The sequence below is a fragment of the Wyeomyia smithii genome, chromosome 2 (assembly GCF_029784165.1).
Source record: "Wyeomyia smithii strain HCP4-BCI-WySm-NY-G18 chromosome 2, ASM2978416v1, whole genome shotgun sequence".
NCBI classification, from domain to species: domain Eukaryota; kingdom Metazoa; phylum Arthropoda; class Insecta; order Diptera; family Culicidae; genus Wyeomyia; species Wyeomyia smithii.
In genome coordinates, this window is record NC_073695.1 from 93936399 (window position 1) to 93953336 (window position 16938).

General features: G+C 35.5%; 1 protein-coding gene across 2 annotated transcripts in view; it reads right to left on the bottom strand.

Annotated features, from left to right (window-relative positions):
- Positions 1 to 16938, bottom strand: part of LOC129725264 (uncharacterized) — a 343698-nt gene that overhangs the window by 23112 nt on the left and 303648 nt on the right. For both annotated transcript variants that reach the window (XM_055680857.1, XM_055680858.1), the window contains exon 5: positions 9993 to 10177. In XM_055680857.1, the coding sequence (XP_055536832.1) occupies positions 9993 to 10177 (185 nt within the window). The remainder of the gene's footprint in view (positions 1 to 9992; positions 10178 to 16938) is intronic.

The window sequence follows — 16938 nt, forward strand, 5'->3', positions numbered from 1 at the left end:
TATAATGAGGACTGGTATGCAATAAGTAAGATCCAGTAACTACTTCAAAAGTTTAGTAACATTTCAGCTGTTTTTAAATATGCTTAATTTTTTTTCATCAATCATCATTCCGGGGTGACTTTGACCACTTCATTGTTTCCATGAATCTGGAGTGAAACTTTACTCCTTTAACAAATTAGAACAGTCTACAGCAAATTGAATGTGTTTATAAACATGAAAAGCCATTTGGAGGACATTCACATACCACGTGAATAGTTTGTGTTGACGAATATCCAAGATTGATACAAAATTTTTAAAATGCATATGAACGATTGTACACAGGGAGAAAGGGAGGTCTAAAATAACCAGAAACTAGTCCACGTAGGATATGCCTTATCCAATAATCCAAAGTTGAATGTTACATGACGTCTTGGGTTGTCGTTAAGAAGAAAACATGTAATATGCTACGAGATTATTGGGACTCATCATTGCTTTTGTGAAAAAAAATGCGAAAATAATTGTGAAAATCATTGTGACAGTATTTTTTTTATCTTAAGAACTAATCTGGGAACAAAATTGAAAATCTTTACGTATCGCAGCTAGTTGTTTTGTATCTGCTTGAACCGATTGTTTGTATACAATAAAAAACGCTCAAAATCCAGTTTATTTTCTATTCACATTTTAGCATGAAAAACATTTTTTAAATAGCAGGAAATGTATAAAATAGTGACAATCTACACATATCTAAACACAGTCTGTAAAGGTTACGACAAATCTCAAGCTCTACAAGCGCTTTTCATCACAAATTCAAAAAAGAGGAAGAGTGATCAAAGTTACCCCGCTGATCAAAGTCACCCCGGTTTACGGTACATAAATATTCATGTCACGTGTTCACCAATTAATAACGCATGAAATCATAAACAAATTACGTTTATCAATACAATTTATCTGTCTAGTTTACCGAAACGATAATTCAAAGCAATTCCGACGTAGATTTACACGGTGACAAAAAAGTCCGGTCACACTTCTCTGGGGTCGCCTGTAGCCTACACGTTGCATCCGTTACACCGACATCAAAGCCGCATTTGACACCGTTAATCACGATATCCTCCTTGCTAAGCTGCATCGTCTTGGAATGTCCGACAATATTTGCAGCTGGCTTCGCTCATACCTGAGCAACAGACAGCTCTTCGTAAAAATTGGATCAACAGTATCTGAAAGCTTGACCCCCTCCTCTGGCGTGCCTCAAGGAAGCAATCTGGGTCCACTGCTGTTTGTGATATTTTTTAACGACGTGACGATACTTCTTGCGAATGGTGGAGTACTAATCTACGCTGACGATTTGAAAATCTACCTGATCATACGAAATGAAGCTGATTGCAGAGAACTCCAGAAGCTACTGGATAAATTCGTTCATTGGTGCAAGTCAAACTTCCTGGTAGTGAGTGTGGCAAAGTGTTACGTGATTTCATATCGACGACTTAAAGGACCTATCCTATACAACTATGTCATCGGTGATCAGATACTCGAACGGGTTGACGAAGTCAGGGATCTTGGAGTATTGCTTGACTACCAACTCACATTCAAGCTGCATTATTCCGCGATAATCCAAAAAGCCAATCGTCAACTAGGTTTTGTTCTGAAAATGGCAAGCGACCTTATTGACCCCATCTGCTTACGTGCCCTCTATTGTTCCCTAGTTCGTTCGATACTCGAGTTCGCATCGGTCGTCTGGTCACCTTATGAAGCTGTGTGGAAATCCAGAATCGAATCTGTTCAGCATAAATTTGTCCGTCGTGCGCTAAGAAGACTTCCATGGCGCAATCCCAACGACCTGCCCCCTTACGAACATCGATGTGCCCTATTGGGTATAGAGCCACTGGAGTCCCGTCGAAATATAAACCAAGCTGTGTTTGGCGCTAAAATACTGCGCGGAGAAATCGATAGTGCCTGCTTGCTGGAGCGCATGAGAATTTATGCTCCCGCACGTGTACTGCGTCCACGGCAACTTATTTTGCCAGAACCGAGGAACACCGTATACGGTGATAACGATCCAGTCAACACAATACGGAGACGTTTTCAAGAAGGCTATCACGTTTTCGACTTTAATGTTTCTTGTGTCAGTTTTAGACAACGCTTGCGAACTGTATTTTTAACTTTAGACTAGTTTTAAAACCATTCATTAAGACCACGATGTCAGATGAAATTTAAATCAATAAATTATCTTTAAATTATCTTTAAATTATCTCTCTGGTGCCATCTATATGTCAAATGAAAGGGATAACTTTGCTGCCCAAAGTGGCAGAGTTTCGTTTCTGTGCAGTGTTTACATTGAGTTGTGAGCCACGGCAGAGTTAGGAGCAGCTGTTATCGCTGAATATGTGGAAGGGTACAAACGCGGACACATATTCAAACACCTAAAACCGCTCGGAATCAACCGGATATTCATGTGAGAACTCCAAGGCTGAAAAAGATTATACGAGACCGGAATCGCCGGAATCCCGCCCAATCTGCACGGAAGCTAAAAATGAACCGAAAATCAATCCGACTGCTTTTGCGCAAGGATTCAAAACTTACACCGTACAAAAAACAGGTGGTTCATGGGGTTACCAAAGCTACAAAGGACAAGAGGTACCAACGGAGTTGCTCGGTTGGCGCGCAGATGACGAGAGTATTTTTTCGAACGAGAAGCTGTTCGTTTTGAAGCAAACAGTCAATCGCCAAAATGATCGAGTTTGGAGTGTGAGCCTCCAGCAAGCTCCTGCGGAAAAGCTGAACGTTTCCCGGTTCCAAATAAGACGATAAATTGACCGATTTCATTCCGAAGAATGAATGGCCTCCGTCGTCTCCGGAGCTGAATCCACTGGATTATTTCGTGTGGGTATACATGATGTCGGAGCTGAACGACTATAAAATAACAAAGTTGGAGCAATTCAAGCGAGTTATCACGAAAATCTGGGACGAGATGCCGATGGAGCACGTGCGTGCCGCTTGCGACGACTTTCCGAGGAGTCTGGAGCTGGTTCGATCAGAGAATGGTGGTGTAATTCCGAGATATCGTCTGTGAAGTATCTTTATGAGTTACTGAATAAAGCTATGAAAACCAGATTCAGATTTTCTACTTATTCTTTGAAATATTGAGATTTTCCTGTGTGACCGGACTTTTTTGTCACCCTGTATGAAAATATATTGATTTATCTTATCTAAGAATATGTATCATGATCGGAAAAAAATGTATTAAAACCTTACCAGCCATTTATTTCAGATCCTTTTGAATATCCAAATATTTCTAGGTAGACAGTTTAATTGCCTAAACCTATCCCTAACATTTCTGAATGGGCACTCGCAAGGAAAAAAGGTTTTTCTAACAAAAACTTTTGCATGAGTTATCAAAGTGAAATCGATCATTATGTCGTCAATACAACCCAGAATTTTGCATTTTTTTTGGGTTTTTGATGGCCAACGATGCCAAATACTGTTAATTTTCCTCCCACAAAGACCCGTTTCTAAATTCACAAAAAATCCAGAGTTATGAGTAGCAGTGCCTCTGCAGTACAAATCGAAATTGCTTAAAAAAAGGTTTAAACGTTAACAACGTGCTCATAATATGTGTATTATAGACCCGAAAATGTTGAATAGGGATTAGAAATCTTTAACTTCAAAGTTTTCTTGAAAGTTAAAAAAATAAATTCTCGTTGTTAATTTTCAAACGCGTTTTTCTCACGGTGAAGTCTTAGAAGTAAACTGTTCCGATCATGATTCAATGCTGTTCCGGTCATGATACAAAACAGGCTATCGCAATCCATCAATAGTTCCAACTTTGAAGCAAATGTTTTACGCAAGAAAAGTTCCCAAAAAATTTAAATGTTATAGAAGTATTTTACTGATGAATACACTATATCTTTTAGTAGGGTAATCGCTCCATTATTCATCTCAACAGCTAGGTGCACCAATATTCATCTTATTTCTCTCATTTGTCCAATTTACCGTCAAATTTCTACAAATTTTTGAAAGTAAATCTATTTGTTTCTTGATTTTGTCAAGTGGTTGAAAGTTTTACGTTATTATTATTATTATTAATATTTGTTTATAAGGGAGTGATTTTAACCCTTTGGTCATTCATCACTCAAGTTTTACGTTGAAAATATGGTTAAATTTGACAATAAATTGATCAAAAAGGCGTGATGGGATGAATATAGGAGCGATTACCCTATTTCGTTCCATTATCACTGCTTGAAAAAAATGCATGATAATAATTTTAAGGGCGAATTGTGACCGAAAAAGATTCATTTTTTTAGACTTTTTATACTAATAGTATTACTCTCAATGAAACTTTCTGAACATCATCAAAAGAAGTTGTTTGATGATACCGGTGAATATTTGAATTTTTTTTTCTATAAACAGTGGAGAAATCTAGCATTTGAAAAATTGTTCCGATCAGGTACACTTTCGGACTGTTCCGATCATGACCCTTTTTAGATTCACTAAAAATTCTCGAGATATTTTATAGTCGATCTAAATAATCATTTTGATGCATACACTAAAGTCGCTTTTTACGCGGTTTTTTTACGCGGATTCCGAAATTTACGTGTTTTTTTTACGCGGATTCCGGAATTTACGCGGTTTATTTTACGCGGATTCCGGAATTTACGCGGTATTTTTTTTGCCCGGATTTCGGTTCCCCTTCTCTCGGAATGCAAAATTAACGATGGTTTTACGGATGGAATTTACGCGGTTTTTTTACGCGGCTCGTATCCCCCGCGTAAAAAGCGACTTTAGTGTATTTAAATTGCTTTGTAACATGAACACATGTCTCGTTGAAAAGTGAAAAAAATGAACCAACATTTTTTTTATTGATCCTTCTTTCCGCGAAGAGAGATTACTTTTCTCCTTAACTACATACACAAGTTACACAAAATGCATTGCATAGTAAAATTAGTTAAGGAATTCAAACAAAAGGGTTTAGTTTTGAGCAGCAGTGTTTCCGAACATGTTATTTCTGCATTTAAAAACCCAAATTGCATTTTCGGCAAATGAGTTGATTCTGATTTCAATTTTGACAATTTCATCGTGTTTCTGATCAAATTTTACTCGGAAAATCGCCCTGAGTAATTTTTATCGCCCTGAGGTATTACAAGCAGAACTCGAGTTTCAACATTTTTAAAATATAAAGTCAAATTTTCTGCGCGCTTAGGGCCCATTCAATAATTAAGTAAGCATATTTTCCTACTTTTTCAAACCCCCCTCCCTCCCTTGTAAGACATCGTAGTGCTTGGGGTTTGTCGTAATCTTCACTGGTTTTGTTGATATATATCTACATTGCTACTATTCATGCATTTTCTGTTATTTGAAGTGTTTTTGTTTTTAATAATTGATAATAAAGTGTATTTTTGACGATTTTTGTTGCATACAAACAATCGGCTCAAGCAGATTCAAAACAAATAAACAAATATTATAACAATGATTTCAATTATTATTTTTGCAAGTTTTTCCTCGAAGGCAATGTTGAATTCCAATAATTTCCATAGCGTATTACATATTTTTTTCTAAATAACAACCCAAGACGAAAAGTAACATGCAAATTTGGACAATTGCATAAAACATATTCCACATGGACAGGGCCGAATTTGGGTGTTGGGGGGCCGGGGCAGATTTTTTCATGGGGCTCTTCTTGCTCAAAAACTTTCGACGAAAACTTGTTCTACGCCTTTACTCCGCTGGAAAAAGGTCTTCACTTCGTCTAGGGGGACCCCTCGCGTCGGTAGGCCCGGGGCATTTGCCCCCTTGCCCCCCCCCCTCAAATCCGGGCCAGCATATGGACTAGTATTTGATGATTTTAGATCACCTTCTCTCTCCGTGGATAATCATTCATATATATTCTGAAAATTTTGTATAAATCTTGGACATTCGCCAAAATGAACTGTTCCCGTAGAATGAGAATGGCCCCCAAATTGCTTTCCATATTTATTAACTCATTTAAGTCGTTTCAGGCTGTTCAATTTAATTAAGCAGCAAAGTTTTACTCCAAATTAATCAAAATAATGAAGTGATCAAAGTCAACCCGGAATAATGAGTGGTGTAAATGCATGGTCAATGCATGCCAGTACCTGTTTTAAAAATATCAAACAGTATTGTATTCAGTATATTCTGAAAATATTTAAGATACATTAAAAAAGGTGATCAAATTCAACCCAGTTTAGGCAAGCAAAGCAAAGCCTTGGTGTTACATTCCGATTCGGAACTCGACCTTCTGTTTATTACACAGACACAGACTTCGCAGCCAACTGTTTAGTGTACAGGACAATTGTAGGGCTAGCGCTACGATCCTACTGACACTAACAGTCTTCTCCCGAGCCAAGACTCGAATCTACGACGACTGGCTTGTTAGGTCGGCATCGTACCTCGAAACCAGCTGGGAGAGTTGTAGTGCTCATAAAACCTCAATTTGACGAGTGTCTTTTGTCTTAAATTTTATCAGGAACACTATAAAATTGTCACATTTAAAATCAAATATGGGTCATTCCATACGAAATGTACATGCCACTTGGACACGACCATCACAGATTTTGTTCAAAGTTGGGAGAATTATTCATCTACTGTCTCTTTGGAAAAATCCCAATTTTGGTGTCGATTGAAATACCCCCCTCCAGGACCCCCTCTTTATTGCAAAGTCGCGCAATTTTTGTCAAAAATCTATTTTTTCTTTTTGTTACAATTCATAGACGTAAGATGTCCGAAAAATACTGATAGATGATTTTTGAAGAAAATAAACCAAAAAATCCAGAAAAAATATAAGTTTTGACCGGAAGTGTTGCCAGATAAATTATTTTTGTATTTGAAAACTAAATTCACATTTTTCGGCAAATGCTGCCATTTTGATTTTAAATTTGATAATTTCATCGTGTTCCTAGGAAAATTTCACATAAGAAACAACTATCATCCCGAGGTAATATAAGCCAATCTTGATTTATGACATTTTCACGAAAAAAGTTGTAAACTTCGTAATTAATTTTTTCACAATTTATAGACGTAAGACACTCGGAAAATAGTGATAGGTGAATTTTGAACAAAATAAACCAAGGAATCCAGAAAAAAATATTATTTTTGACCGGAAGTGTTGCCAGATAGATTATTTTTGTATTTTGAAACTTAATTTGCATTTTTCGGCCAATGCAGCTAATTTTATTTTAAATTTGATGGTTTCATCGTGTTTCTCAGAAAATTTTACGTAAGAAGCGCTTACCACTCCGTGGTAATATAAGCCAATCTTGAGCTATAACATTTTAATAATAATAATGGTTCTTTATTTTTTGTGAAATTTCTCATTCAGTGTTTAGCATCCACCTTAATCAAAGTATTGTAGCTTAAAACCCTTTGTAACTGCCTAAGAATGAGTTGTAGAGAACTGATAATGTTCTGTAAAAACTTTACACAGAGAAAAAAAATTGTTCAGAACAAACAACAAATAAAATTAACATTACATATTGATAGAGAAGAGTTGATTATTTCCTATAATTTTTCTTTCGTAGATACGTGAAGCAATACTGATAATTTCTATAAGTTTTTGGATTTAAAATGGCTACAAGAATTATGCATTGTATCATTGGATAATCATTCAGTTTCGGAAGTGCTCTAAAACTTAACCTTCAAGAAAAAAAAATATTCTGACATTTTCCCATAGTATAACTTAAAGTTTCCATAAAGAAAAAGGAAAAAATGCACTTTTTTGTTGTAATTCTAATCTTAGGGTGCATTTTAGTTTCTCAGTGTATGATTTTCAAAAGATGTTTTTAGTTTTCTTTGACCCATTCTCATACAGTTTTATTTAATGAAATCAAAGGTTTCTGAGCATTAATGATTTAAATGTGTATGATAAAATGCATACAATTTAATGAAAAAATTCATTAGAGTCTGAAAAATTGCTTGATTCAATTAAACGTGCAAAGTTTCATTCCATTCGAAGCCCCTTGAAATTTAGATTAGAAACTCTCTTTTGAGTTTTTCAACTTCATGTAATTCTAACTCATATTATAGTGAATAGAAAAAAATGGTTTTAACTTAAATTTAACGTGAATAGGTATCAACGTTTATGAATTATTTAAGTTTAAATCATTGAGAAATAAAAAGAAGGTTTATATGGCGGTCGAAAATTGTTTGTTAGTTGACAGTATGAAAAATCGATAGAGTTCTGTAAAAAATGCTCAACTAAATTAAATTTCTTTTCAAAATATGGCTCTTAAATGTAAACCTGAAGCTGTAGTATATTTCCGGTAATTACTGGTCTTTCGGCAGGTTTGTATCACACAAAAACATACATAACTTTTCAGTAAGGCTTACAAAAAATTGACTGCTTCTAATATTTTTGAAAAAAATAACAATTTTTAACTCAAATATAACGAAACTGATGGCCAAACATGGAAAAGGAATAGTTTTTGATAAAGTTATCGACTTACTAAAATTAATGATCAATAAAAACAACGATTTTGAAACTAAAGTTTTAGAAGAGTAAATCTATGATTTACTTCCGCACAGCTATTAAAACTTAACCATGTTTTGACAAGCGAAACGAGTGATTTTAGAAAACAGTTTATGCAGAATGGTGCAAAGTACATTGTTTTATCAAGAAAATCAATTATAATTCAATTATATTTCGAAAAAACAAAATTAGGTTTTGTAAACCTTAGCGTTTCCATGAACAAGTTTTGTATTATATTCTAAAATTTGAATACTCAGGATAAGTAGGATAATATATTTTGATACACTTCGCTTCAAATTCTTCTTCACTCTTCACTTTCATAGCTTTTCGCTTTACTTATCTGTGAAAAGATACGGATTTCAATTTTAATTTAAAGTATTTTTCAATGCTTTGGTCGACAGTCCAGCCCACCAAAGAACTAAAGGAGACTTTTAGATTATGGATGAAATACTCATCTTTGAACAGAAAAGTAAAGCGAAAAGTTATGAAAGTAAAGAGTGAAGAAGAGTTCCTTCAAACTCAAAGTGTTATATGTATTCTATCAACAGATTAGATAAAACACTTCAAATTTCAATATATTCCGGTCTTTTGCAATATTTTTAAACATAAATATAACCTAAAATATCCATCGCTATTAGATTGCTCGAAAAACACATTCAAGTTCGTCTTCGATATAGTTAAGGTACCTAGTCGAAAAACTGCTTTCCCTCGGGCCTCAATTATTTACCCTCGCACTTACCCTGCTGGTTCTGTCTGTAGGGTAGTCCTACGTGTTAGTGACATTGTTGTCTCACCCGGTGTGTTGCAGGGGTCGCTTGACCGTTCTCATTCTGGAGCCGCCAATCGAGAGCAGTAGTAATGTTGATGTATCTAATCCGAATGCAACACGTAGGCCCTGTTTTCTCCATTTGTGATGTCATATGCTATTTCCAAACGCCTTTTTGTCTGGAGTAGGGGCATACGAATCCAACCCAAAAACTGGGTTACTGCTTTTGTTTGTGTCCTTTTGGTAGGAGATAAGCTATAGGTTTGTGTTTTTGTTTTCAAACGTTTCTGTACATATTGAAGCTTAGAGTTTAAGATGGAAGGGACAGTTTTTTTACAATTTGTACAAAATTGTATTTGTGCGGTGTCTCACAAATCGTTGGTTCTATTGTTATGTACAAAAACACAAATTTTTTATTTGTTTCGCTTGCCAATAACGATAACGTAGGCACATTAAGCAGCAGTTTCATAGAACAGCAGATGGTGTGCGAGAAGAATTTTGCGGATAGACATTTACCTTTACTGACGATGGAGAAATAGGAATATTCACCACAACAGATAGTACATAATCGAAAGTAACGTATAAACGCAAAGAGGATAAAAACTTTTTACAAGAGTTTGTCGTAGTATTTACAAATGGGCTGGCGTTTTGTTTGTCGTAGAGATGAAACAAATAGATTTTCGTCGTACATGTAGGTGCGTGATATATGATTACAAAGTGCGTGAAAACAGTAGGGAAAAGTGCGTTTAGGATACGCAACGCCATACTTACCACCCCCTGCGGTAGACCAACATCGTAAGTTGGTGGTGGTGAAGATGGCTGATACGGACCTCGGGCGTATCGAAGAATACCCAACTGCTGGGCTCGTTTGATGCCACATTCGCCCAGACCACGCAGTTGAATCCAGTAAGCACCAATGGGTTGATCGGCGTTGATTACGAAATCGTATCGTTCACCTGAATGAGAATATAAATGGTTTAGAATATTCAGTAGGCCTATATTTTTCAAATACCTATATTTATTTATTATTTAAATATTTCTATAGCAGGCACCCTAGAAAACACGCTTTACTTCCAATCAAGAAGCGACGAAAACATCGCCCTACTATAATACCACACATTTGGCATTCAAAATTCTGACTCATGTTTGCGTGTTTTCGTTTCACGCCATCGATAGAATCGGAGGGGTGTAAAATAAAACCTACACAACTCAGTGCTCATATCGTGACGATGGCAGGGGGTGGTTTCCAAACATTTGATCGGTTAACTAAGTTGGTGCACAGGGCGTTTTTACACTAATGGGACCAAACGTTCAACGAAAGCCACAAATTGGCACCTGAACTATTTTAATCTGCCCCGTGCCAGTACGCTCCCAGTGTGATACGGCACCCCCATATACCCTCGTGTGGAATTGGAATTGGTACTTTTTAAAGTTGCTGGTAGCTGCTCATACAAATTGTTGGCAAAAGGTTTTTAATTATTATCGGAACGCAGTAATGGCGCTGGCAGCGGGCCATTCTCTTTGCTCTATTTTTCATGCTATCGTCTAATTGATTCTGATATTGTCCCATTGAGAGGGCCATATGAGGTTGCATGTCACGTTTGTGACAGGTACCTGTTCTAATTGTAGTAGTGAAACTTGTGCATTGATAATAGCGGAGAGTGACAATTTGATAACATATAATTTTAAAGCAGACTTGTTATTAAAGGTTAATTTCGTTTGTACTGTAACTACCGTTTGCATATATGTTCAACGTTAGCATGATCGTTATTTTACAAGGCGCTATTACGTTACACATTGAGAGACCACTGTAATAGGTTGAAAAATCAAGTGCAGAACGAAAGAAAGGCCTCTGATTTAATAATATTTCATTGTAATGAACAAATCACCTGCAGAATTTATGATTTCGTATTAATAAAAAAGGCGATTCAATACTGTGGCAATCAAAACTATCTTCAGAGTTTTACAGGACAATAAACGCTGTTGATTAATCGCCTTTAGATCAGTTCAAATACACTTTGGGTTCTGGTTTTCAGCAATAATGAGTATTAAATTTTACTCTTAATTACTGGTGTATAATTGCCGTAGAAATACATCGATGTGTTTGCTACTGAACCATCCATCATTGTATAACAGGATAATAAATAGTTTATAACCTTATTAATTTTCCGAATGGCCAATGGTGTACGAGTACCATATTAAAGTTTAAGCGTTTATCGTTTTTATCGCTTGTAAACTACTGGTTACAATTTCAAATCTGATTTTTTTTTCACAGATTCTTTCAGCTTTCGACAGCTTTCGCGCCAACCAGACCTCTCAATATTAAATGAAACTTTGTGAATATGCCTTACTAAACTAAGCGACTTTACACACCTTATTTTTTAAAAATGTATCTAGACTATCAACTTTTAAGAATTTATCTGAATTTTCATATCAAAATATTGAAAAAATTGAACTTTTGAAATGAATTTAATATTTTAAAAACCGACCATCTCGAATCTCTTTAAACTTGAGTTTTTGAAATAGACAATTTAGAGGCCAAAAACTTTTTTGAGCATTTTAAAGAAAAAAAGAAAAAAAGTTTTTATAACAAAAACTTTTTCAAGTCTAACAACGTTGTTTTACTTTTGATCGTCCATGCGTCTCATGCAATGACAAGAGTTAGAGAAAAGTTGTTGAAGGACGGCTTTTAGAAAATTGTCCTAATGTCAAACGAAGATAAATTTCAAATCTAAATTCAATCTTTTGACAGGCCAAGATCGAAAATCTGTCATGAAATTAAAAACAAAGAAGTATTCCATTTTGTGGGTACTCAGGTACCCTGCCGAGTACTTATGGGGTAAAAAATATCGGTAAAATTTTTTTGCAAAGAAATAAAGTCTGAAAAGTTACCCAAGTACCCTGCCTAGTACATAACAGTTAAGAAATTCGAACGTTAATCGTGCGCCTCCTTTCACTGAATCGATGGAGCTGCCAAGTACATCGTTCTAAAGAACGAGCTTAGGGGAAAATTTGGATCTAGAGCTCAATAGTAACATTTTAGAGAGAAACTTTCTTTTGCAAAGTTTCGTAAAATTAACAGGGCTGCAACATTATAGAAAATTGTTTAACTCTATCTGCAAAGATAAAAGTGTTAGATGCTAGATTTCCTCGAAAATTTGGGTTTCTCTAATTGGTGATCACAGAAAAATGTGCGCTCCATCATAAGTAGCAACGTTGTAGAAGAAAGTTTTTCTCTGTCGAGCTCTAGATTCAAATTTCGCCCCAAGCTCTTTCGGAAGAAGGCTGTCGAATAATCAACTAAGCGTCTCCATCGATTCAACAGTAAAAGAAGGCGCACGGTCAACGTTCGCGTTGGAGTGGGTGGGAGTTTTTGTCGCGTAACTGAAATGGCTAGGGGCTCCAAAATTCACAGGAATGGTTAAATATTTATAATCTTTCAACTTTAGGACCGTCTCTTTACTGTTTTGTCGACCACTGTTATCTACAACCTTGCCAAAGAGATCAAACCGGTCAAACAAACTGTTCTGGTTCTAAAAATATTTCAACAATTAGTCTTGTTTGAAAAAAAAAGTATAACACAAAATGCCGTATTTAGCCCAAGAAGGATTTCGCGTCTATTCGACCAGATGTTGGCAGCACCCTCTTCTTTTTTTTTTCTTTAAAATTTATCCGCGCTAACATTTGAAAAGGGCTGATTTTTTTAATAAATCGATGTACCTGAAAACACAACGAGAGTTAGAGAAAAGTTATTAAAAAAATGACTACTAGGGAATTTTGTGAACCTTCACTTGAAAATATTAAAAAAATTGACTTTGACATTCTTTACTGAAAAGTAAATTGACAAGAGTTAGAGAATTTTTTTTGTAGTGGTTTAAACCAAGGATTAAAGTTATCACTCACGCTCATTTTTTTTCACAAGCTGATAGCTCATTTGATATGCACATTTTTGAACAACTTTGTATGACGAACTAAAAGTCCTACAAATTTGTTGAAGGATACTCTCTTCATGAGAGCAGATTTAGGTAAATTATCTCTATAATTTGCCAGAATGTACTCTTACAGCTCCGGTGTTTGAGTACGATCAATACTCTCTTCAACAATGTTGTAGTACTACTTGAGAACTTCAAATTCGTCATACATAGTTGTTCAGAATTGTGGTTATTGAATGAGCTATCGGCTTGCGAAAAAAATGAACGCGAATGATAATCTCCATCGTTGGTTTTGACCCTTAGGGTCATTCCTTGTCTAAATTTTTATTCAAAAATATTCAAAAAATAAACTTTGAGATCCTTTTCTGAATGTTTGTTTCAAAAACAAAAAGTGGTTTTAATTTACTTTGGACTTTTTGAACGCGTCTGAATTTTTATAGAAAAATTGTTGACAGAATTGAATTTGAGATTCTACACTAATAAAAAATCATTTTGAAAACGAAAAGTAATTTCAAAACAATCCGTCATCTCAGATTTCTTTCGAAACAAGTTTTTTAGATAGCCGATTTTGTTGCCTAAAAATCTCCCGAATAAACCAAAGTGGGCACTTCTTATTAATCAAACTTTTTGCCTCTAAGGTTGTTCAGAAGAGTTTTAAGCCACTAAATTGTCTATCTGGAAAATATTTAAAAAAATCTGTTATTATTGATTTAAAAAAAAATACATTTCGTTTTTACCATGATTTTTTATCAGTGTAGAATTTCAAATTCAGTTTTGTTAACGCTTTACAAAGTCATCCCTCGACCTTCTATCTTTTGTCATTATTCAGATATATAGATGCATTAAAAAACTTCAGTCCTTTTCAAGAGTTAATACAGATAAATTTTCAGGAAAAATATGCAAAGTTTGCTTAGGGTCGTAAATTTTCAGAAAAATATGCAAAGTTGCTTAGGGCAGTAAGGTCCACACATCCACAGAGTGTCATTGAATTCTGAAAAAATGCTGTCAGCTCCTCAGTACAGTTAGCGCGAAATCTTTCCCATAGGAATATCTGTGCATAGTTTCAGCAAGATCAAAAATGGTCGATCGAAATGGTTGCCCTGTGTGCGTAGATTTGCACAGCTATCCATGAACAATATATCTAAATATCTGTAATTTTTCATAAAAATTTGGAAATTCTAACTTCACTGACTTTGAAAGGGTGATGCCAATCCTCTTTACGGATTTCGGTGAAACCCGCGTATAAACTGCCAAGCTCGGTAAGCATTGCGCATTTTGATTTATTTACAATTCGACAACCGTTGCTTTTTCAATGTGTGCTGTTTTTGTGCTTGTTGGTTACATTTTATGTCATTAAACGTAAAAGAGAATTCTACTATTTGCGTAAACATTTTGCAAAAATTTTGGCGATAGTAGCATTTGAAATTAAGAAAAATGGCCATTTTTAAGTAAAAAATCCGTTTTTAATGCAGAAGGGCAAATATTTTAAGTTAGCTAAACAAAATAAAAGCAGAAACTATTTTGATTTGTTAGGAATGTGAAGTAAATATTAAAAAAGGTTTTTGGTTGTATAAAAAGTATCAACTTCAAGCTTTTTTTAATGTTTGCTGATTGTCAACAACAAAGAAAGATACTCGCCGTTCGTTTTCGCATTGAGCGAACTTTGCGCAGAAGATTGCTCGATTCCGTTAACTACTACGGTAACATAAAAATGTAAATCTTACTTTCCACCGCAGCCGCGGACCGTTCGGATGAAGATCGCTTCCGTTACTTCTATAAAAGCGCGTATACCTTTCAAAATTCACCACTGCCGAATTGTATTTGCTTTCTTTCGAGTATTCTGGAATATTAATAGTCAAATATTTGAGCACTTGGATGCTTCTGGTGGTGAATTGTATTCGCGCGCGCTGCTCTGACAAGAAAAATACTCATTGTTCGTATTCGTAATGAGTTTACCTCGCGGTCCCCTATCACGGTGACACAACCCTTTTTTCCGTCGCAGTCGTTGAGATGCAAAGGTAAATTCGATCTCCGCCAAAACTACTGTTACACTGGTCTTCCTTACAGCATCCTTCCTTAACCTAACGATCGTATATCAAAATTAAGTATTCATTTGAAAATTTTGGCACTGAAAAAACATGTTTTTGCCGTGTGAGCTTTTTTACAAGGTAACATTGGCTTCCTACAATTCTCTCATAGACAGTTTTTCTGTAGAATCGAAGGCTACAATGCTTCGGAATGATAACCTATGCCAAAATACATACGCCCTTTCAGGAAATTATTCTTGAGACTAAAAAATACCTTCATCTGTGAAAAATACGCAGTTTGCTAAACCAAATACATAGGTCATTTGGTATGGAAACGCTCGTTCAGACAATTACATAGAAGTTATGACAACACTTCTCTATCTCTCGTCATTATTAAGATATATCGATTAACGAAGAAAATAGAAGAAAGATTCTTATTGTTCGTCTTCGCAATGAGTTTACTTCGCGTGCATAATTGTCTGGAACGGTCCCTAGCTACGGTGACACAACCCTTCCTTTCCGTCGCTGTCGTGGAGATGCAAACGTAAACTCGGTCTCCGCCAACAACGGCTGTTATATCTCCTTCCTTACAACATCCTTCCTTACCCTTACGATTGCGGACGTAGCCGGCGCCGTTATCGATCCATACAAAGCGGTTCTACTGAATTGTTGTACACTGAAGGTGGCAAACTAATCTCAAGCGCAACTTCACTAGCTTAGATCGATCACGAAGGAGCAACTATGAAATGTGCGGTCGTCAAGCTCAAGCTCAATTTTTAGTTGATTCGCAACAACATATTGACATTTTATGCAAACTAGTCGTAAGAAGACCCGAATTGATCTATGTTACCTCGCTTATCAATGTAAAAACATTTGTAATCAAAGATTTACTCGGAGAACTCAAAGATTAAATTTTTATACCTGTAATGAAAAACATTTAACAGTGTATTCAATTTTATTCTTCATTGTCGAGCTGCCTTTTCGATTTGTTTTTACACAAAAAGGTTTTATTGCAAACGAGTGGTAAGATTCAATTGCGAACTGGTATTTAAATTGGCAGCTAGTAGCAAGATGTGCTCAACCACGAATATAATGAGTAAACTAGCACTTGATTTTATTGCTTGTTGCCAAGTCCATCTTGTTTATAGCTAATCAAATGCATATTTTTGTATTCAATGTCCATGAAGCAAGTGAAATAAAATGCTTAGAACGTGTTATTGGTTTGTAATAATTTTCGTGTTTTTTTGTTATCGTCAACTAGCCGTGAACATGTTTAATGTATAGTGATATTGAAAAGAACCAAAGTCATATATTCACTGTATTCAAAAAAGGTAATCAAGAATTAAAATAACAATTTCCTAGTTTCAAACCTAGTTCATTCGAAGCAGGAAATTTGTATCTTGTTAGTACAATACCGGTGTTTTTTGGTAGGTATTGCTCGACTCTTTGTTATAAAAAGTTGAAAGTTTTAATGAATAAAAAAATATTCAAACGATTCAGTCGATACACAACATGTAACAGTTATGTTCAGCTACTTTTTTGTAAATAAACTATCATCAGATTATTTATTGGCAAATTTTCTGAACTTTTAGCACTTTAACCTCTAAGAACTTTGTACTAATTAAACAGTATAGATAGCATAGTCTAGGTTAAAAATGAAACCGTGCAATTCCTTGTTAACTTTTACATTCTTTTTTTCGCAAGGTGGTCAATATAGGAGCCCAGAGCGGCGAAACAGGAATCCTATGGCCAGAATAT